Source organism: Phaethon lepturus, unplaced genomic scaffold (genome assembly GCF_000687285.1).
Source record: "Phaethon lepturus isolate BGI_N335 unplaced genomic scaffold, ASM68728v1 scaffold1139, whole genome shotgun sequence".
NCBI lineage: Eukaryota > Metazoa > Chordata > Aves > Phaethontiformes > Phaethontidae > Phaethon > Phaethon lepturus.
In genome coordinates this window covers 33,642-56,743 of record NW_010560987.1, presented here as the reverse complement: position 1 = coordinate 56,743, position 23,102 = coordinate 33,642, and the positions used below count along the sequence as shown (strand labels likewise).

The 23,102-nt window shown below is 40.7% G+C and overlaps 1 protein-coding gene across 1 annotated transcript in view; it reads right to left on the bottom strand.

Annotated features, from left to right (window-relative positions):
* Positions 1–20,468, bottom strand: part of GAB1 (GRB2-associated binding protein 1) — a 42,429-nt gene extending 21,961 nt beyond the window's left edge. The window contains exons 1-3 of the mRNA XM_010293817.1: positions 20,180–20,468; positions 9,443–9,656; positions 1,570–2,174 (exon numbers count right to left, since the gene is read on the bottom strand). Coding sequence (XP_010292119.1) covers positions 1,570–2,174; positions 9,443–9,656; positions 20,180–20,237 — 877 coding nt within the window. The 5' untranslated portion in view covers positions 20,238–20,468. The remainder of the gene's footprint in view (positions 1–1,569; positions 2,175–9,442; positions 9,657–20,179) is intronic.
* Between the last annotated feature and the right edge of the window lie 2,634 nt (positions 20,469–23,102).

Genomic DNA, 23,102 nt, shown 5'->3' with positions numbered 1-23,102 from the left:
GGTGTTTGTGAGACATCTGGCTCCCGGGTCCCAGGTCCTGCTCACCCTTGCAGGTGACAGGCTGCCTTACCCTGCAAGAGGCATGCCCCTCCTCCTGATGCCAAGACAGAAAGTGTGGGCAATCTCTGGGTTTTATCCCCTCTTGGCCCTGAAAAAAAAGCTCTCAAGTTTTTTGGAGATTTCCACCTCAGAGGGAAAATAAACACTTCTGCTATGAAGCACCAAATAAAAACCGTATTTTCAGAAAGGTTACTTTTCCTGAGGCTCACAATCTCAGCTTTGGTGTAGGAGTGCTCACTTATCAACTTGGCAAAATGAGAGAAGCAAAGCAAAGCAGAGTCTTTCAGGGTGTTACTTTGCCATTTTAAAACACTGACAACCACCAATATTACTACACTTAGCCTACAAAATGAATGACAAACAGGGCAATACTAGCTGAGCACCTGTATGATCACATCCATTCTGCATATCGCGTCTTCTAAAAGCCCCGTCCCCATCCCCTTCCTCATTTCAGCCTCCCATCCCGTACCTAGCACGACTCAAACATTTCTCCTTTAAAATCCCCTCCAACATTAGCATCGACTCTAACCAGTTTAAAATTTCACTTTAAAAAGAACACTGTAATGTTCACCTGCCTCAGGAACCTGAAAAAACCAAAACTCTTAGCCCGAGAGTGGTTAACAAGACTAGAACAACTGCTCTCTGTAACAATAAATATTAGCTTCCCAACCTCTGCCCCTCGCTGCATTTTTCAAGTTTAAATCTGGGAGAATATGAACAGGAACAAAAAAAACAGGCAGAAAAAAAACCCAAGAAACACCAGAATTTTTAAGTAAAAGTAGCTCCACCAGGTTTGCTAGGACCTGAAATACACCCAGCTGCTAAAGGAAAAACAGTCAAAAAATGCACTAGCACATCTGGAATACCAACATTTAGGTGCCTATGAGGAACAACTTTAACCTTACTTAAAAACTGCAGTATGCCATGTCTATCACAAGGAGAGAAATAAAGGTTGGTGGCAAGTCACCAGATCAGGGTTGATCTGAAAGCTCTGGGTATACTCCAAGGCCCACTGACCTTCATGAAACACTTTCAGCTTCTGCAGATTTGGACCACTGTAGGCTAACCTTACTTGGGTCATTCTGAGAGACTGGTACCAGCAGTACTGAACTCAGCTATATGAGCTGATTAGCAAAAAAACCCAGACGACTAGTTCTTCACTGCTGTTTTCTAAAGACAAGTTAACACCATAAATGTGTCTAGGTCTTCAAATATTTTTAGCTAAGACTGGATGCCAACAGCGCAATATCCATCCCTTATCAATGTTCCGTGCGTTGCTGTCTTGATGGTTTCCTTTAATAGTCTTCTCTTTTTCCTTTTTCTTACGCATTTCAAGCACCGCGACCACAAACTGCTTTGTGAAGGGCTACACACCTGTTTTTTAAAGGCTAAAAACACCCCTCATATTATCCAGCCCATTCGTACCATTCACATCGCATCATTCCCCGCAAGATGACATCACTCAACATAAACATTTTGGAAGGGCAGGAGAAAAGATGGAATACTGACCTTTACGAAAGATATTCAAATCTACAGTGGAAATGGTGTTACTGCGCGAGGGCGGCATTCCCGCTGTAGGGATGCAGTAACTACTATCAGTGTCTGAAGCAGCGCGACTAATGCTACATGTTTCCACGGGAGATCGATCTGCAGCGTGGTGAGGTTTTGGTGGCCGAGGCGGAGGAATATCTGGAATAGTCTCCAGTTTTGAAGTCTGAGACAACGTTCCCTCCGGAAAAGTTCGTGGAATCTGGTAAGTACCTCCAGGCGTGGGGGGAATGTCATAGCTAATGGAGATGTGTCTCATCTGTGCATCTAAGGAAGATGTTGCTGACGGGGTGTTGAAAACATGTTGCTCTCCTTCTGCGTCAGTCCCAGATGGAGACGCTGCCTTCGGTAAAACATCCTGTGAGTAACTCCTGGGCAGGTTGTAAAGGCTGCAGTCTGCCACTGTCAGTCCAGTACGAGAAGGCGGGGAGTCATAGACACTTTGCTGCTGAAAAAAGCCATTCACAGCATGCTTGCTCGTTGATGGAGCGGGATTTTTGTGGGAGGGCACGTTATCATTGCAGTCTGTTTCAGAAGAGCTGGATTTTGCTGAGTCAGCGTGAGATCTACACATAAGATTGTAAGATTGAAATGCTAATGAACAGACAAAGAAAAACAAACATTGCAAATAATAAACACACCATTTAAAGTGTAAACAACTAAAAGTCTATCAGTCTCTTCCAATTAATTTTTTTTTTTTTTGTGAAGTGCAGGAACTCAATTATTAAACGAATAGTAGTACTTACAAATGATCCTAAGTAACGACATACATACAAATCCATGCATGTGAGACAGGTAACACAAGTGTGGAGCTTTAGCAGCAGCTAAACAACAAGTTGATGTTTCATGAAGCAAGTGATTTCCAGGACACCAATTTGGAGCAGGGTTCGCTTGAGGGCTGGGGGATTTTTTAAAATTTTTTTTTTTTTTTTAAATCAACGCTGCAAACTAGCAGTACTTTAATGGCACTGTTAAAGGTAAAAATAATACACTCAATCCTTGGGTTTACAGTACTTTTTAGTTCCAACCAGTATGAAGAAAATGTTAAAGGAAAAAATACGACTGCTTGTAACACCCGAAAGTACATGCCTAAAGTTATATGGTCAGCAGATGAAACCGGTTCGAAATACATAAAGGAGAGAGAAATAATGGCTAAGAACAGAAATAGGAGAAAGATAGCATGCTCTTCGGGGGGAAAAAAAACAACCATAGGATGTATGTGCTGTAGAGTGCTTTTGTCCTGAATGCAAGTTAAGGCAGTGTTAGATAAAACTGCACAGTGGTTTACCTTTGATTTCTTTGGAAATTCCATCTTTTTTTAAGAATAGCACTCATTAATGCTACCAGTAAACTTATATGAAAAGTAAACACGCTGCAATCTTTTTTTTTTTTTTTTTTTTTTAACATTCCCAGTTACCTTGCTCCAGGCAGAGAAATTCTGTTACCAATCTGACTCCTTGCTTAAATGAAAGTCAAGCCAGTGGCAAAATACTAACACAGGTGGAGTTAATGCAGCCCATACGCTTTTTGATCAATCATACCATTATATATTTCTGATTTTCATTGCCACAGTACCATACCATTGTGTTAATTCATACACACATATGCAAATATTTCAGCATGCATGTGTATCAATGAATAGCTGCTGTACTACTCTTACTAAGCTCTATGAAGCAACTGGACCATGCAGTCCACAAAACTTCTGAGGAATAAAATACACAAAAATCAACAGCATGACTACCACAGGAAGTATTTTTCCCACTTATTTTAAGAGGTTCTATAGCTCAAAATGATCACAACCAGAATTTATTATTCGAATCTCAATTTATCGATAAGATCGCACAAAACTTTCTTTCTTAAGGGACAGCTGGATTTCTCTCCTGGGGTTCTGGTAACCTGAGGAGAAAGGAATCCAGTTTAGCTATTCATTTAGGTTTCCTCTGCAGTCATTGGAGTAATGGAGACTGTGTGAAACACAATCTGTTCTTATTAGATATCCATCTAAACCTGATGAATCACTCCCAAAGAGCCTCCCTGCCAGCTATCAAGGGAACCGATGTGATTAGCTTAGACTGGACATCTGCAGTCAAGAAAAATATCATTCCCCTAACCATCGGGTTTTTGTGCTGTTTAATAGCAGAGGTAAAATCTTCCATCGTCTGAGCAGCTTATGAGAGTTATCCTCCAGCTTTAATTGTACCGCCTTTTTCTGTTACCTTGTTCTTAGTTTTTTGGTGTGGCTTTTCCTCCTTAGAAAAAGTACACTAATTTTACTCTGGTTACTATTTGAAACATAGATTTAAGTTCTGTCTCACTGGTTGGAATGGGTTTCTAGGTGACTCTGAACATTAATCTGTATTTAGGTTAATAGATCCAAAAAAAAGAAGAGAATGTTCTCTGTAAGTATTTATCCTTGGCACAACCAAGGAAGTGAAACTTCCTATATACCTTACGATGCTGACCGTCAAAAACATACCTCGTTTGCTAACAGTTTACTTTGCTGCAGATTCACTCATGAACCACTGGAAGTTTAAGACACTTGCAAAAAATAGACCACGTAGGACTGAAGGAACTACGGGAGGTTACAGAGTGCATAGCAAATTGTGAACATACTGTGATTAGTAACACTCCGAGCTTAGCCCCTGCTGCAGCCCTTGCTCTTTACTCGAAGGATTCGTTCAGGAGTTCCTCACTTTCTAGACGTACTCGTCTAGTTCTGTGGTATTCATTCAGACCAACGTTCCAGCTAAAGTCACGTGAGTTTTACATGAGCAAGCATGGCAAGGACTGTGATCTGTATTTTATATGCTGTAAAAATAAAGTGGGCAGTCTAGAGAAGCTGGACACTGACAAACAATTGTAGAACCAAAATTATTAGTTCCAGTTTGCTAGGTTGTATTTTAAAACGAAAAAATTTCCAAAACTCCAGAAATAAAATATAAACACTACGCTTATCTTACAAAAACATGCAGGAGTATATAACCAAAGCCCAAAATGCAACAGCAGCACATGTATGATGCCAGTGCTTAAGGATTACCCATCATATGTAAGCAACAAATGTTACAATTTTTAAATTTAGGAGTTTTTCTGGGTCTAAGTGAATGCTGCTGCTTCTTTCTTGACCACAAGCACCTACGAAGACAGAAGACTTTCCAAAACCATGACACACGAGGCAGCCAGGCCTGTCATTTGTTTAGCTGATGGCAAAGACTTACATTTTACGTTAGAGGAGAGTGTTTCTGATTTACTTCGTATTTTTAAAAATAAACTTTTGGAATCAACTGCTTAGTCTATTGAAATAGTTTTCAAAATATGAATGGGTTGTAACCAATCTGATTTTGCAAGACCAAAAGTTTGAAGACAGTCTGAAACATGCGCCAAGACAGCATTTTATGCCAAAATTAAGACAGGGAATTCAGCTTCTGAAGTTTAGCTAGTTTTCAGAAGTCAGTATTAACCACTTATCAGGATAAGAACACTACGTACCATTTTGAAAATCCACAATGCATAGTTGATACATGTTATCTTGAGGAAATTTTGGTTAAGGCTAGAGTCCAGGACAGACTTTACTCCTGTTTTTTTGTTGTTTTGGTTTTTTTTTTAAAGGATTTCATATGTAGGATGATTGGTGACTTCTACACTTAAATTTACCTGAAAATGTTAATTTTTCCCCATGCACTTTAGAACAGCTCAACAAAAAAAATCAATTGGCTTAAATAGTCCTTTAACAATTGGTTATTAAGGTAAGTATTAATGCTTTTTTATGCCTTGGTTTAAAATAATGGCCAAGTTGGATATAATACAATGAGAACTCCTCACTCTATTTACAAGCAGAGGATGACTGTGACATGAATTCGGTGTTATCACACGCAGGCATCACATATCTGCAAATTATGCTAACTGGCCAAACCATTCCTTGCTCAGTGCTAGGACTGGACACCTCCTTCCGCGTATCAAGAAGAGAGAACTGTACAGCCTGCTGATCTACAAGCACTGGGCATTGAAGGGGCACAGAGAAGAGGTGGGGTGCTGAGGTGGGAGGACCGAATAAAAAGCCCGCCTCCACGTGCTAAAAACTACTTGTTGACAGAGATCCAGGAAAAAAAAATTTTTAGAAGTGTTTTAATCTTGAGGGGTAATCATCCCATTTTTTAATATGCTGTATTCAGGCTCGACCACGCATCCTTTTGAGCTGATTCTTTTCCCATCTGCAGGAATCGATATGACCAATTAAGCAGAATACTAGGAACAAAGTGGCAACAAAAAACTGCTCTTGCGTTGCAGCAATCTGGGGCAGATTAGCCTAGTAAAGCATAGTAAAAATGTGGATGGATAGATAGATAAATAAATAAATAAACAAACCAACCAGCTCTATTTCCAGAAAATGGAAGCCAAAATGACATCGTTTTTCTGTTAAAACTCACAGAACACCATGCAATACGCATCTCAAACAAACAGTATTTTCAGGCAAGTTAATGGCTCTGTCATTAATTTCTCACACGCGTTCCAAGAATGGCTACTCTTCACTCACTGCAGTGGAATCTTTTTACTTTCAAAATCTTCTAATAGCAGGTATTCCTGCCCTTCTTCCGAGAGAAAGGGTGACCCTTGGCTGGTTCATAAACATAGGAAAGATGAGGAAGACAGCGTTTAGTATTTCAATATACCTCTCAAATGAGCCAGAACAATAAGGGTTTTGGAAACAGTCTTTGGCTGCATTTTTTGATTTAGGATCCAAATACGAAACTTGAAATCTCACTAAATGCTACAGTCAAAGAATGCTCTTTCTCAAGTCAACAGTAATCAGAGCACACAACTATTTTAGACAAAATACAGCATGATTATTACAGCTGCAAGTGCTGGGTCCAACATATTCTCACAACAGTGCATGGTGCATTGCATGACACAGTAATGAAGATTTCAAAATTATCTGTTAGTTCTGAAACACCACAACCCTTAAAAATTTCAGAGAGGCAGCTTGGATACTTCCTCTATGTTTCACAGTTACCCGCGTCACCCGGAGAAGAACCCCAAAGCCTTGAAATAAAATTCTGCGGTTCCCAGATTATCTCTAAAGTAAAATGCATGTAATTTAGAACAGAAAGTGTTCCCTCTGCATATCGGCAACTTTAAACTCTAAAGGGAAAACGTCCTAGAGACAAACCACTCAAGTAACAATACCTGCCTATTTAATTACATCTATTAAGCCTTGCGCTTTACATTAAGTAAAAAAGGTTGTATGAAATACACAGATAAATTGTTCCAAGTCTGGAAATTAATAGGGAAGTTATGTAGCCACTTCATTTTTTCTTCACCTGGATGTGGACTGCGGTAGTGCACAGAGTACCCTCTAACCGATCACCTTAGTAACACGCTATGCAGATACAGAAGACACTAGTTTCATAGGAAAAGGTCTCTATCCTCTATACTCTGGCCCAAATCCAGCAGAACACCTACTGTACCAGACAGGAAACATAAGCAGTCCTTTCAGGTGGAACTGAAACTCCAGCATAACTATTATTCTGAATTTTCAGTATTACAGCCTTCTAACAAAAGGACATAGTTATTTAGTGAATTTAGTTAAATACAATACACTAAGCCCATATAATTTCCAAGTAATCACAACGCCATGTTTCACCCTCTCCAAGTATTCCTATAAAAACATCATTTATTTAAGCCACCTCTATGCTCCCAAGCTCTACACTCTTCAGTTCCCTTAGCATTTTATCTCCATTGGGCCTTCTGCCTTCCCCAACACCCAAATACCTTCTCTGCTGTGTCACCAGTGTCTTCCTCAAGAAATTCTGCAGGCCATTCATGGACTCTATCCCTTGCTGCATTTTGTGCCCCCTTTTATTGGTCTCCTCAGGCTTTACTGCCTCTACTTAACCCACAGGTCACACTACTGTGGAAGTCAGGTCAGAAAGTCAACGGCACGTGCCAACCTTACCGTTCCTAAAAACACACTTCACCTGGCGTTGTTCGAGATCCACTCTGTGCCCACCCCTTGCAGAAGCGAACGGGCACTCACACACATTTCCGATGAGCCAGGGTGCTGGAACGAAAAGCCAAGGCTTCTCCGCCAAGCCGTTCTGGAAGCGATACCAAACTTTTGGATAGCTTTCGGCAGGCAGGGTGACACTGGGCACCGGCAGCTTCTAAACATCACTAAACACTGAAACCTTCAACGCTGAGAAAGCAGACACTGGGTTTCCCCTTCTCCTGCAGGAGGCTTTGGGGCACGTCTCACACCGCTCGTAACCTGCACATTCCACACTCTGGGGGAACTGCAGGCTCGTTCCTCCGTTTTATAAGAAAGACTGTAAAGGGTGGATACTTTTCTACCATGTAATCATCAGCAAACGGAGCAGGAAACTCCTCAGGCACAACACAGCGAGATAAAATGCCAAGGGAGCGGAGAGCACACGGCACAGGTAAAACTGGCACAGCATCAAGGTGCTGATGAAGAAGGCACCGCCACTAAAAGGTATGGCCCTAAGGGAGTATGTGAAATACTCGTGAAAACACTTTCAAAGGAAGCTTTCCTCAGCCCTCCATGTACTTGTCTGCAATCACAAAAAGAATATGATGTTTTGTTTATTTTTCTGGAAACACCCCAGCGGATTTTATTTTAAATTACTGCAGAAAAGAAGCTTGCCAGAGAAATTTATAAGATTCTCCCACAGAATACTCAAGGTTGGAAGGGACCTCTGGAGATTCTCTCGTCCAGCTCTTCCAATACCTCCAAGCAAAGCCAACTTCAAAGTCAGGTGAGGCTCCTTAGGAGCTTGCCCAGTCAAGTTCGTTTGTGGTTGTTGGTTTTTTGTTTTTTTTTTTTAAATCCTGGAGGACGGAGATTCCACTAAGTTCCTGGGCAGCCTGCTCCACGGATGGCCACTATGATGCATTCTGAAAAACCATAGTGATATTTCCCAGGTAGCTACCATAAATATCATACCCTCCTGTGCAAGAGGTGCTATACATCAATTTAAGTTAGAAGTAGCAGTTGGAGAAATAAATATACATTTAATTCAGTAGGCATTCTCAATTTTTTCCTTAAAATTTCCTATTGCACACTTCTGGAGAACTGACTGTGTGGGTACTCTTTATTCAGTAAGAAATAAGGCTTATTTGAGCTTGTTTTTAAATATCTGTTCTTTGGAAAAAGTTAAAATTCAGGATACAGAAACTGAGTGGCTTAAGTCTCCTGCATTCTTAGTTACCAAAAAATAATTATCTCTTCCTCTTGCTTGAGAGTCTGAACCATATCAGTAATAATAAACAAATACCCTTTGAGGATCGCTATATTCAGTGACATGGTAACCTGTCAGGTGATAGTAAATACCAGCATGTTTTACTGAATCCCTTCCATGAAAGCTTTAAGTGGCAAAACTGGGGCACCAAATATCAGAAGGGAGGAAGGTTAGATTTCTTCAGCTTTTCCTAGTCCAAGCACACCAGACTGTGGCTAGAGAAAGGGTACTTCTCTGGTCTGTGCCATGCATCACTCCAAGCTACAATGAAATGCTTGGATCACTGCATTTATCTGATACTTCATGTTGGCAATTACTGTCCACACCTTTGAAAAATGCAACACAGGTCTAGCGCTGATCAAACAATTTACTATTGCTGCAAAAAGTTCAAGCACAGAAAGAAAAGAAGCGAAAGTTACAGGTAGCTTCCCCCCGGCAGATTATCTGCATCCAAATGTTCAACGACTTGGCAATAAAGAAAAAAGTGCTCTTAGCACAAACTAGCGTTGTATTACAAAGCCTGTAACACAAATAAGCATTATTAAGAAAAAGCGTTCTTAGGGAAAAAAAAAGTCACTTACCTCATAGGTTCAGGTTTTTTACTTTGACAGTTTATTAGCAGTAGGTAGTCTTGAGGATCTTCTTGGCCAGAGGAAGACTCCAGTGGGGGGATGTTAATAAGCTGATAAGGAGGAGGTAGGGAAGATTCTGCTTGCATGGAAGGCGGTGAAGTGTTGATGGGCAAGGGCAACTCAGCAGATGGTTGTAAAGAACTGACCGGTGGCTTCACAGCATCTGCAAACGCAGAAGCAAGGCACTCTTTTTACAATGAAGAAATCGTCTTACAATATTACCAAAAAAATTTATTAACAGAGAATGAGAAAAGTCGGAGATTTTAATTCAAATTTGTAAAATCAGTGGACGTAAGAATATCTGGATATTAACACTTGTTTCAGTGTATTTATATTTATATATAAATCTTTATAATCTCCTTATTTTTTTGAATTGTAATCAATTTCTTAAGTATGCCTTGGAAACACAGGGTATGCCTTATTTAATGACTTATTTAACCTGTTTTCTGGTCACAGAAAGAACAAAGATGCTGACAGCTGCAGTAAGACAGCTAAGAACGCAAAACTGTTATTGTAATCAAGCGCAAACAAAGGCCTATAGGTTATTACTTGAATATGGCAGCCTGAGTCAGCACTTGCACATATTCATCCCTTTTTTGACCAAGGTCACTTCAACATTTGAGATTAGTCACCATTCAAGAACTGGCGCCCTCAATATCTGAAAAGCAACAGGAAAGATGCTGCTTTTGCAACAGATGATCCCTTAGAACTATAAAAATAATACAGAGGTACAATAGGCACCATGTTCCACTAAACCCCTTCATTACATACCCCAACTTTTTATTTTAGTACAATCAATTAAGCAGTTGTGGTTTGTTGTTGTTGTTTGGGTTGGGGGGGGCGGGCGAGGAGGGCGGTGGTCGTTTGTTTTTTTTAAATAACCTTGTCTTTATAATTCTTATCCATTTCCTGTTCATGTATATTGTAGAGTAACTTCTTTTTTCCTTCCAAATACATGTATCCCAACTATTAAATTAGCTGGGAGACTGGAAAATATTGACACTGTCAAACATTAAACAATCATTAAACTTTCTCATTGTTTTAATGATACATTGACTAAGAACAACGTAATTAAGCAAATTGTTCCTCAATTATCAAGGCTCCCTTGTACTTGCAACTCACTGTACATTCCAATTTGCACATCCCAAGAATGGACACTGATTATTAGCATTGTTTAAATGAACAGATTATTATCCAGTGCAGACTGCTCCTGTTCGGCTACGCACTACAAAGTAACTTCATCCAGCTTCTGCTTCCCAGCACTATCCTGGGAAGAACCAGATGAGCAGACCAGAATATAGCCCTCCTGCTTCCAGTTCTGTGTATACTAGGTATGAGTGATTTAGATGTGGAAATGGGAACAGCAGTACTTGCTTTGAACTCCCATGGCACTTACAGAGGCTCAGAAATTAAATCCCACCACACCCATGTGGGTGGAAGAAGTCTAGGTGTATGAAAATTCCTCAACTCAACCTACCTGAAAAGGTAGGATAACTTAAAAAAAAAATTTTATAAAAGGTTGTGCCTGACCTATCCATCAAACTAGTTAGCAGAACAAAGACAAAACCAGACGGCACCCAGTGATCACACACACACACACACACACAAAATGGTTTATTTACTACATGCTAAAATATTAAAATATTAACAATTTTCTAATATTTAGGAATTTTAAGAGCTTGAAGGAGCCTATCTGAGGCACCTACTGATATTTCTGCGTTCCCCTAGAGCTGGGGTTCGATAGCAGGAATAGGGGTGCCTGAACGGACCTACCAGGCACGTATTTCTTGCTCCTGGAAAAGAGGTAGCAGGAGAAAGCACAAGTAGCTCTCCGTCCTGTCCCCTCCAGAACCGAGGGATGCAAGTAAATTCATGCACAAGCAAGAGCAGAGAAGAAGGGCTTCCTGCCAGATACACTATCACTCTTTGGCCAAACTTACAAAGGTCCTCAAGGGCTTCAGTGTACCACAATCCCCACCCCTCTTCCCTGTCCCTGTCTACCCGTGACCTTCACGTCATTAGATCTGCTTGGTGCCAAGTTCAGACAAGGGGAAAAAAGACATCAAAGAGGATGTCCCCGCAGCTTCCAGGGAAGATGGGTGTGTCAGTCAGACCACAGGTAGTCAGGAGAGCTCAACAGGTATATAGTAAGATGCATGCCTACGTGAGGTTCATGCATTTAAAAAAAAAATAAATAAACGTGCACTGGCATTCCCAGGAAGAGTAACAAGACCGAAGGGTAACTTTTTCAGGGAAAAAAATAAAATCAAGAAGCTTGAAAGAGCCACCATCCTGTGGCAGCGAGCTCCACACCTTACTATGAGCCGCATGAAAAAGACCTCTTCCTTTTATTTTAAACCTGCTGCCTGATGGTCTCACTCGATAACCTTCAGCTCCCACCTTTGGAGCAGCAGCGAACAACTGCCTCCGATTCGCAAGCCCATTCCCAACTTCACACAACTTTGTCATAGCTTTACTGAGCTGGTGCTGCTTAATTTCCCTTGGTACAGAAGCAGATCTGGTTTCCCTTCACTCACCTTTCCTAGCTCTACTAATTTCTTCCTGAGAAGGGAAACTAACTACTGCAAAAAATGAGGGGGGAAAAAAAAATAAAAATCTGGGACACACTTACAGATTTACCAAGACACAATGATAATTCACCCCGTTCCCATCCTAACCATTTGCCTTTTGATTTTCAGAGTATTAATGGTGACACTGCCCAACTGTTCAGAAGGTTCATGTTCTCTTCTCTGAGCAAGGATTTGGAGCCCATTAATGTTAATGGATCGTTAGGGATACTTTCCTTGTGATGAGCTGCCTCATTTATCTGGACGCAGATAGCACCTGACAAAATCCCCGAGTCCTCCTACAGATCTGTTGAGGGCGGGGGTTGTGTCATTTGGATGGGATTTTTTTTTTTTTTTTCAGCTAAACTATTAAAATACCAACTTTCTGATCTGAAATTCATCCTCACACAGGCATTTTGTCTGTGTTAAAGAGTGTAGGCTAATGCCTCATTTAATGAGCAACTAAACTTAGCCCAACGCGCTTCACTGCTGGGCTACATTTATTTGCTTTACGCATTGAAGCGATTTCAAATTTGCCTACGAAGAAAACAGTAACGTTAAGAACTTTCATCACTGAGCAAATGAATGCTGTTTGCCTATCTGTACCCTCTCAAATATTGTCTTTAGCCACGTACTTCAGAAGCTGATATGAAGGAAAGAGTTTCTCCCAGCAGCCTATTACGATTTCAAAGAGTACAATCACCAACTCGCTCCACTTTGGACTAGCAGATTTTTAGGGAAGGGGTCATCTGCACACCAAAGAACGTTGCAAGTCATTTGGTTTGTTCCCAGAGCTCAGACACTCGGACTGCTTTGAAATAACTGGGAGCTGGAAAAACATCCAGTATATTTAACATGCAAATGAGTGTAACAAGAATCCTATTTTGTTTTTATAATTCCTGCATTCAGTACAGCTAGAACAAGCAGCTTTCTCAAAACAGGGCAAGAGTTTTATCTTCTTGGTTGGTTTAAGAGCAGTTACAGGCATCATCTTCACTAGAATTTATACCTTTTTCCTCATAACCATTGTTGTATTTGCCTTACTAATAAAGCAATAATAAAATTAATGAGATAAAAAGAATATTTTCTGAACAAGAATAATAAAAGGCTCCTCTCTCTTCCTTCTTAACTATATAAAACTTCTTTATTCCACATGTTCCTGTATCTGTGCTTTATGGACAATTTAGAAGATTTGAGTGTGGGATTTGCATTTAGGGTTGGTTTTGTGTTTTTTTTTTAATGAGAGCAAAAATTAAAGTGTTTTCTACATCACGATATATAGTCTCTTAATATTCTAGTTATGCAAATACTTGAAATGTTCTCATAGTGAACAAAACACAGAAGCCTCATTACAGCAAGCATTTTGTTAAATGTCAAAATTGCAATCAAAGTAAGAAAATGCATTCTTTGCAGATCGTAGGTAGAAAGATGAAAATAGAAATGGGATTTTCCCATTGTGGCAGTGAATCAGCAACAGACATGCAATCGCACGATTTTACTGTTCTGCTGAGATGTTTCATTCAATCCGTTTACTATGATGCAGAAGTTATCATTAAAACAACCAATCGCCAAAAAAATACTAGAGTAATAACTTTGAACAAAAATTTACAGATACAACAGTGGGAGCCATAATAAAAAAACCCTTCACTTCAATCCTTAAAAGGACTTTTTTCCTTTTTTTTTTTTTTTTTAATTAAGTCTGTTATGTCATTATCTGTGCTGCTTAATGCAATGAGATACATCCTGAAATACACTGGTGGAGTTTCCTCTAGTGTCAGCTTCTACACTGTCTCAAGTGAAAGATCCTGGAAGCGAAGGGCCACGTGTGTGCATGTGCACACACAGAGCGCAAGCATGCGTACGCCGACGGACACAGGCAAAAAAAGCACTTGCACTGTTCACATATTTAACTCAATATATGTGAGCCAGGTCCAGTCCAGAAGATGCACGGACAGGTTATTCCCGGTTTGGTTTTCAACATGAAGTGATCAGCTTACAATCAATACGAAAGCTATGCAGCGATCCTCAGTTCTGAACCTTTCTGCGGAACCCAGAGAAAATCCTTTCAAATGCTTCAGTAAAAAGTTCCTGTGCGTTTCGTAAGTTTGTTTTCTCAGTTTAATATAATCTCAAAGTATCTCTCTTTTTCTGAAGATCACCACGATACCGCTCCGAACACTAGCGGAGAATTCAGTGGCTCGTTGTGTATTATGCTCAGGACAGCCCTGCCTCCTGCACCCCAACCAGCAACATGACTGATCCAAGTTCCTATCACACGCTGAGGTTTCAGGCTTTCAGAGGTCACATCTAAAATTTAGTACTTACTATCTGCAGTTCATATGTAATTTTAAGCTGCACTTTTGGTTACCCATTTAAAATTTGAAAATACAAAAAGCACTTCCACTCAGAATTTCTTTCCCCTCTCCGCCTGCCTTTTTTTTTTTTTTTTTTCTTCTTTTTTTAAGACTATTGATTCAAAAGGGGGAAAAGAAGAAACATCTGTAGCCTGTTCTCTCCATCTTCAGCTGGTACACAGGCTGGGTGACGCAGGAAAAGTAACCAAAGAATCCTGTTACAGGCTAACTTCTGTAGGTGCTCATGAAGAGAAACAGTGCAGCCCACCACACTGAAAAGTTTGGGGTTTTTTCTTCACCAAAAAGGCCCAGAGCTCTCCTTGGCAGAGCAGGTTGCTCCAGCCAGCCGGCCAGTTTGCCCAGCTGGGGCCGCACTCTGGAACCGTGGGCACCTCTGCGCTGCGGAGGGGTTTTCAGTTGCCTCATGTACCGCCTCACAGCACCTCACGACTTGGGAACTAGCAATCTGCAGAACAGTTTTCCAAGTCCACGTTCTTGCAATCCCCTTCTCCTAGCAACTCATCAGGCGATGTTAATGCCCCCAAAGGCGTCCAAAAAAATCATACGAAAGGTGAGTCCACCCTTCCTTGTGCAAAAATAAACTGAATCTAATACGCCTAGGTAATTAGCTTAATTTTCCCTGGTTCCTGCTGGATGCCTTTGGGGGCATTAACATTATGTATTTTTTCTTCGCGCACTTGTAAGGGAAGACCTGTTGCAGACTTTGTGCTCTATTCATCATCTCACTTGGCCACTTGCCCTTTAACCACATCATCTGAAGTCGAAGACATCTTAGTCTTCTCTGCTGTCTTCTCCTTCTCCTTTGGGCAACAGGCAAGGATCACCTCAGCCTTGCCTTCCTTCACTTAGCTCTTTAGCCACCAGCTACCACTTCTACAAAACCTGCTAGGCCAAATCTCAGGTCCTTCTGTGGTTCCACTTCTTTTAATTTTATTATTCCTCTGCAATTTTGCCAGATGAAATCTTGCAACTCTGACAGCCTCCTTCAACAGTCTATCCTCACCTTCCTCTCAGCAATTCCACCCTCAAAAATCCCCATGTTTTTACATCTCAGTGGCCATTATCTCCCATCTCTACTTCCTCAAAACAAGCAACTAAAAAAGCCTCCACAGAGAGATGCTTTTTATTACTCTGTCATTGCACTTCTCTCTACACGCCTCCAGAGCCTGCCTTCCTTCATCAAAAAGGTCATGCTACTTCTCCTCACTTTTGAGCACTTCCATGACCAAGGTCTCTGATATTCATCATATGTTACTGAGATAGCGATTTTAATTTGCCAAGTGTGCCAGCCTCTATCATCCAACTGTTAAAGCCATCAAAGGAGAACATCTTTTATTTCTTACAGGCAAACCCTTCATGCAGGAAGGGCACCCTAAACATCTCCAAAGTCCACTACCTATTTATCAAAGACCCCCCTCTGAAAATTTCTTCTCAAAAACCCCAGAGCTCAACAACCAGCCAACAGCTGAAGCACTAAGACCATTTATCTGTCACAATGGTCAAAGCCACCTTATTTGCTTTCACTTCTTCCCATGCCTCTGCTCCTACGTAGACATCTCTTGCTGCAGATAGTAAATTCTTAGCAGCAGAGCCTGTTTTCTGTTCCATGCTTGTGTAACAAGGGCGGTACCCCTGTGGCACAGGGGCATCCTGATCCGCTACGGAGATGTCCAGCACAGCGTAGCAGCAGGGATGCCTGACCACGCAGCGTTAGAGAGAGTACAAGGAGTCGGGATCGGAAGGTGGAGTTACGTTCATCCTGCCAGTCACTGATACCGCACCCAAGCTATGATCAACCTGCAGGGCATGTATTATCAGAACATGATTAAAAAATGGTTATCTGAAAAGAATTTTACTGTTCAAAATGCAGAAAGCACGAGAGGCATATACCAGATAGCAGCTGCCTGAACAGAAATACCGCAAACTTGGAAAGCCTTGTGTGTGAAGCAAGCTGTAGCTCTTTCAAAGTACAGTCCTTACGATGACAGAAACTTTCTTTACCACATATAATTATTTGTGTAAATGTAATTGTAGATTTCAATGTCTTGTTCTTCCCTTGTCTTTTTTTCTTTTGCTTTACTTCGTTATTTCTTCTGGTTTACTTTGTTATTGCGATCTTTATTCAAATGAATACATGCAAGTAACATGTTTGCATATAGTAAGATTATTTCCTCCTTCCCCTGCTCTGCCAAGCACGCAATTCACTACATTACAGAAACATGGAGCTGGATCACGTATAAAACATTCATCACAGATGTGTCTACTGAATTCTAGGGAAGGGCTTTCACAGCCTGTGCTTAAATAGCCTTAGAAGGTTTTTCTTTATCATGACATCACTTACTGAAAAAGAAACAAATTACTTCTCTCTTCAGATAACAACTGATCCATGTCTTTAGCTTGTCACAGCTTTTTATACTTTGAAAGTCAGTTCTTCCCTTAGTATTCTCTTCCCAGGAAAAACAAATCCTTCAACTTTTCTCCTCATTGATCACTTGAAAAAAATCCGTTTCCTCTGTTTCTACCGTTCTTTAAACATATCATCCTCACCCTTCTGGAAGCTCAGGCCACAGTATTTCGGCTAAGGTCTCCACAGCACCAGGCAGAGGAGCACAGTCGTTTCCCATGCCCGTTTAGTCTCTCCATCCTAGAACGTCTCACTGGAGTTCAAGGTGCACAAAACACTGGCAACGCCTTTTTGCTTGTAGTTACATTTTATACCCCTAAATGACCTGTTATGTTATGACCTTACAGAGAAAATATGAGTGTTAAAAGTGCCGCGTGAAACTCAGTCGTAAACCTAAAACCCATGCTCATGTGTAGCTCCCCTCGCCTTCGCACATGCATTTGAAAAAGATACTACAGAAAGGTTTTACAGCTTCCATCTGAAAACAAGAAGCATTAGCTGAACATAAAAAACACCCATAAATTTCTTTACAAAAGTAGAATTATTTACCTTATTTAAAAAAAAAATTTCCTTCATGTTTCTGTCTTCTTGTCAGTTTAAAAGACCTAAATGTCTATAAACCCTTCCTTAAAAGGAAGTCCTTATAAAAAGTTACATAATGTAATTGTAATGTAATCATTACAGATTAAACTCTACTATGACGCAGTCAGAAAACTGGAGACTCAATGGCTTGTAAATATGATTAAAGAACATAAATTTATCTGCTCAGTCCGAATACGAATGTAAAATTGCAGATCTCCAAAATGAACAGATTTCATGTGCATAAATCAGTTTCTAGTTGGAAGGTCACAACAAAGCATTAGATAGTTAGAAATTACTGCGAATACTCATTTTTAAGAAAAGGAATAAAAAAAAAAATACAAACTTCACATCATAGGAATTTCTGAGTCTTCACTAAGTATGAAAGGAGCAGCTCAGAGCTAGTCTGAAGTGATCTTTATTTTTTTGGTCTCTCCACAGTTATGATTAACTTTCTCCCTCATTCCTCCCAACACCAGAACAACTCCATATTCATTTTCTGATAGCACTAACCATCACCATCTCAGAATTTTTTTCTGTGTAAATCCAAGGAAGCAATTGGACTGGGGCTTCCAAACGAACAGCAGCAGGAGCAATAGGCCAGTGGTGCCCTCATTCTTTGAGCCAAGGATGACACAATGACAGTCCTCTCATAACAAGACCCTTAACGAGTCTGGCAAGAGACATTTTGTCCAGCTTCAAAAAAAACTATCTTCCATTTCCACAGGCTAAAGGGAAGGTTGCTTATGCCTCATACCATCTCTTTTTGTTTAGTTCCGTACCAAAATAACAGTGCTTTTTTATGGTCTGCAGTGAACTTCACTTACTCTTTAACTTCTCAAAATAAACTGTAGGTTAACACAGATCTTGTAAGTACATTTATGACTTGATCTTCCATGAGTAGGAAGATTTATCTTGTCAAAACAACAACTTGGCAACAAACAGACACTCAGCAACTGATTTTCCCATTTCCCTTTTTTATTTCTTCCTCAACGCATTGCAAGACATTACTAAACCCATAAAACAGACAGTACTGTCAACTCTCAGTTATGTAAAGTAAAGGCGTTGGGATAATTCAGACAAAGCTGAAATGCCAAACAGGCAACGAGAGTATAATGGGGATAAGTTACCGATACAATCGACTGAAGCAAAAGCCAGTTTTGGTCCAAACAGCCAGTGAGGACATAGTTCTCTCTGCATTCATAGCGTGTTCCATCTTTAGTTCAACAGAAGATGTAACATCAACAGAAAATTAAGGATTACCAATACACCAGCTCTCAGCAAGGAAAGGCCTCATGGCTTTGAGGGGACCCCACCTCTCCGCTCCACGCAATGGACACACGCTCCTCTGTGCTCCCGCACACACAAGAGCTGCCAGATAAACACATTTCCTCCTTACTTCCCAGATTCCTGCTTCATCCCCAGAACCAGCGATTTCTGAGCGTCTCCTGCCCACGGCTGCACCGGGGCACTAGTGTGTTATCCACCGAAAAGCCCACCTCTCTCCCATACACGTAACGGATGCCTGGCAGGCTGAACACTGAATCACATGGCAATGGCTCTTAGAAACGTGCTGCGGGTGGTCTCTCACATTCAGAATGTCATAAAAACATGCTGGAAGTGTCAAAACAAATACTCTTCACTGAATTTGCTATTAAGAGTGGCAACTCATAGACAAAGTTTTCATGACGAAGTTTTAGTTCAAAACTGCAATAAGGAGAAAGGAAAGGGCCCCTCTTCAGAAAGCAAGAATATTTTCCGGTCATTTTTGAAGATTTGGCTGGAGTTGAAAAGATGCAAGCCCTTTTTTCCCCCTACCTCCCTCAATCCATAATCCTACAACAACCAGGGATTTAATTCTAGCCCCTTCAGTCAGGCATGTTTTATTTATAACCCTCTTACCACTCCTATTTAATCTTTCCTTGGGACTATGCACAGAGCTACAGCAAGTCATGCAACCCACTAATCTCCACAAGGAATGCAGGAATAATAAGTAAATAAATAAGGATGGATTCAGGACAAGCAATGGCCACAAGGTATTTGTAGGAATTAAACACACCATCCTGTTTCCTACAAGCTGCTTTCACACAACATCTATTTTGGTAGGATTAGAGCTGGATAGTGGAGAACTACAAGTTATTTTCTGTTTGTTCCGGCCGGTGGGGGGCGGATTTTTTTTTTTTTTTCCGAGTTGCAAAGCAGACGGAGAAATTATTCCTGCTTGCATAACCATACGTTTTTTATACCAAATGAGATTCCTTTGATGATTATGATGATCTTCTGTTTTGCATGATTTTACTTAAAGATTTTTCCTATACTCTTAAGGCCTAACATCATGCAAAACAGAAGAGCATCATCCAACTTCTATGGCACACTTAATTTGTAACAAATTCTTAGTATCTTCCTCTGTTCTGCTTCTGCTTGCATAACCATACGTTTTTTATACCAAATGAGATTCCTTTGATGATTATGATGATCTTCTGTTTTGCATGATTTTACTTAAAGATTTTTCCTATACTCTTAAGGCCTAACATCATGCAAAACAGAAGAGCATCATCCAACTTCTATGGCACACTTAATTTGTAACAAATTCTTAGTATCTTCCTCTGTTCTGCTTATTTTTTTTCAAAGTCACAAGGAAGTTTCATAACCAATGCATACAAGTTTTAAAACATGTGCCAGCTAAAGATAGTCATCTGATCTTTGAAACTTTCTTCACATGTAGGCATCGCACTTTCTCAGAAAAAACAACAGAACTTACCCTCATCTGTAGGGTTGAACCCACAGATATCACAGATACATCGAACCCACTTATTCATCTCCTCCTCGCTGTCTGCTACCAAATAGAAAACTCTGTCTATAGTGTTGATATCAAAAATATAACTGTTTTCAAACTCTTTTTTGTTGAACGTTAATCCAGCATCCACTTGTTGACACAAATTTAAGTCAATAATTCGGATAGGCTTCTTGGCATGGTCATTTTTGTAGTATTCCAATACATCTGGATCCCCCGTTAAACGGCCGCTGCGAAGCACGAACCATCTCCTCTTCCATGCCTGAAAATTGGAGAGAGAAAAAAGGGAGAAAACTTAGAAGGAAGAAATCATACTTTAAGACTGTTTGTTACCTTTTGTGTCTGGTTTCAACCGGGGTTGAACCAAGAAACAGTTAAGTAGTTCAATTACATTTCTAAGAGATTATGCACCAGTTACCTACATTTAGCACAATCTATTTACGTATTGTTACAGCAGTGGACTACAGGATTAGTGAGTTTGTATTTTAAAGTTTATTTCTTCTGTATTTGAGCTTTCTTTTTAAGAAGGGGACATATAATTAAATTACTGTTTACAAAATGAGAAAGGATTAATCCAGTAAAAAAAAAAAAATAGTAAGGGGGAGGCAGCCAGGAGAGGGAAAAAAAGCACAGACAAAAAACTTCTGAAGGAAGCTGATGTAGGCATGGGGAAAACAAAATAAAGATGTATCTTTAAGTGCTCTGTAGTGTCTTTTTTCCGGTATCTGCTGCTTCAGGCTAACCCTGAATTTTTCACTGATACTCAACGATAGCGACCTGCATTTAAAGAACAGACAATGCTAACATCATATGCTCGCTTTGATGTTAGGGGAACTCTGCACTCCCCACCTCACAATATTTCTACAATAGTACTTCTTCCAGAAAAAGAGCCACATTATTATTTTGGAAACCATTAGAGAGATGGGGATGGAGAGAACAACCAAACATTAGTTTTACCACATAAAAACTCTCTGTGGAAGGTACGTCCACAGAAGAACCATTTCACAATCTGACACTGTGCTTGTTATACCAGCCTTCCTGCCACCGCAGAGAGAAAGAAGCTGGTCCGGGAGAAAAGCACAACGAAAATGCCGCCTTTTCCAACTACTCCTCAGCTGCCTGTCGTTCCCAGGGGCCTCCGTCGCCCGGCATAATTCTCATCAAAGACGCTAACTCAAACCAAGAAACCAAGCTTGCATAAAACCGTCCCGGCGTTACCAACAGCACCTTCGTCGCCAACTAAATGCCAACTAAAACTTGGCATTTTAGTTCCTCAGCTCTACCAGCAACAGAGCATTCGAAGCTATAAGCCTCCTTACAGGCACACATGCCAGGATAATGGGCACAGTAGAAGAAACTAGGCGTGCTGCCATTGCCCACTAGAAGAGCTGCACTGCATTCACAGTTAGAAATCTGAAAGTAGAGCCTGGACACACTGGGGAGCCGTCACTGTTTTGTCCATTTGTTTTTACGCTTTTCAGCAAAGTTGGAGACCAAGGCAAAGCAATGCGGTAGCCAAGCCACTGCGTGTTACACCGCAGACTCACACCACGCCCCAAGGCACCCCACTTAAAACTTCTTTAGGGTATTCAGAGAAGGCTACCAGCAAGTCCTTTGGAAGGACCAAAAACAGCAGGAGAAAGAAAAAGAGAAAAACCCAGGTGAGCGCGTTCTCCTTTTGGCCAGCCCTGGCTGCATGCTAACCAAGGAAAGGAATGGAATCAGCTAGGATGGTCCCAGCGGTGGTCAAGACATCTGATGTCCTTTACACACCGTATGTATTAGGAAAAGATTCAGACCCATTTTCTTGAGGCACAAGAGGGTTTCCACTTCATTTTTACGTAGCTGTTGCCTTCAAACAAACTAGCTGAAGGGAGGACGTAAAGGACAAAGAGCGAGAACTGCGCTGCCATCTTCCAGCTCCGAACTAGTGCCATCAGCTTTTCACTAGAGCCTCATAAAACCCTCATTGTCCAGTGGGCATGCCTTTTTTGGGTATCAAGCTTAGGAAGCTATTATGAAAAGATAATGCAGAGAACAGGAGAAAGGGAAAAATGCCAGAAAGCTTAATTGAGGTTTGCGATCCATTCTCCAACTACCAAGCCGCTGAAAGTTAAGGTAACTTTTATAAACAACTATATTTATTGTAGTTGTGAATATAGCATCTGCCTTTAAACACTGAACTGTGTGAATCAAGTCAAGTTCTCAAGCAACTATTTCCATGGTAGCAGTAAGTTTAACTGGGTGAACAGCAAAACACAGACGCAGATGACGTAACAGATGAAACCCCTTCAATTTAGATTTCACGTGTGAGCATCTTCTAGCAGCACAGCTGATAAGCGCTGTCTAACAGCGACCCAAAAGCACTGGCAAAGTTTGTTTTGTTTCCTGTTTCCAAATCAAGTGACAACTTAGATGCTAGGATAACAGGAAACTTCAATACCGGAGGCTGTCTCTCCAGGCAAGGTCGACCGCAGATAACTGTTTCAACCCAAACTGCAAAACTCTGTTGCTTCAGAAACTAGCTTTATCTTTAACCTCAGCCTTCGGTCATTCAGATGAAATTTTCAAAACTTAAGTCAGGAAGAAAGAGATTAGAGATAGGAGAGGGACAAGAGCAACTGAGAAGCATGATGCATTTTGTCTCACGATTTCTGTAATGAACAAAACAAAACAAAACAAATCAACTCTATCGACCAAGCGTGCCCCTTCTAGAAGTTTATTTCTGTTATTGTGTTAAGGAGTGAAAGATTCTTAGCAATCCTGACAATCTCTGTTGAGCATTAATGAGTAAACAGGACCCTTAAAAATGCAGAAAATCAACCAGCTAAATTGCATTTGCTTTTCAGCCCTTCGAGCTACAAAATAGCAACCATAAAGTACTTAAAAC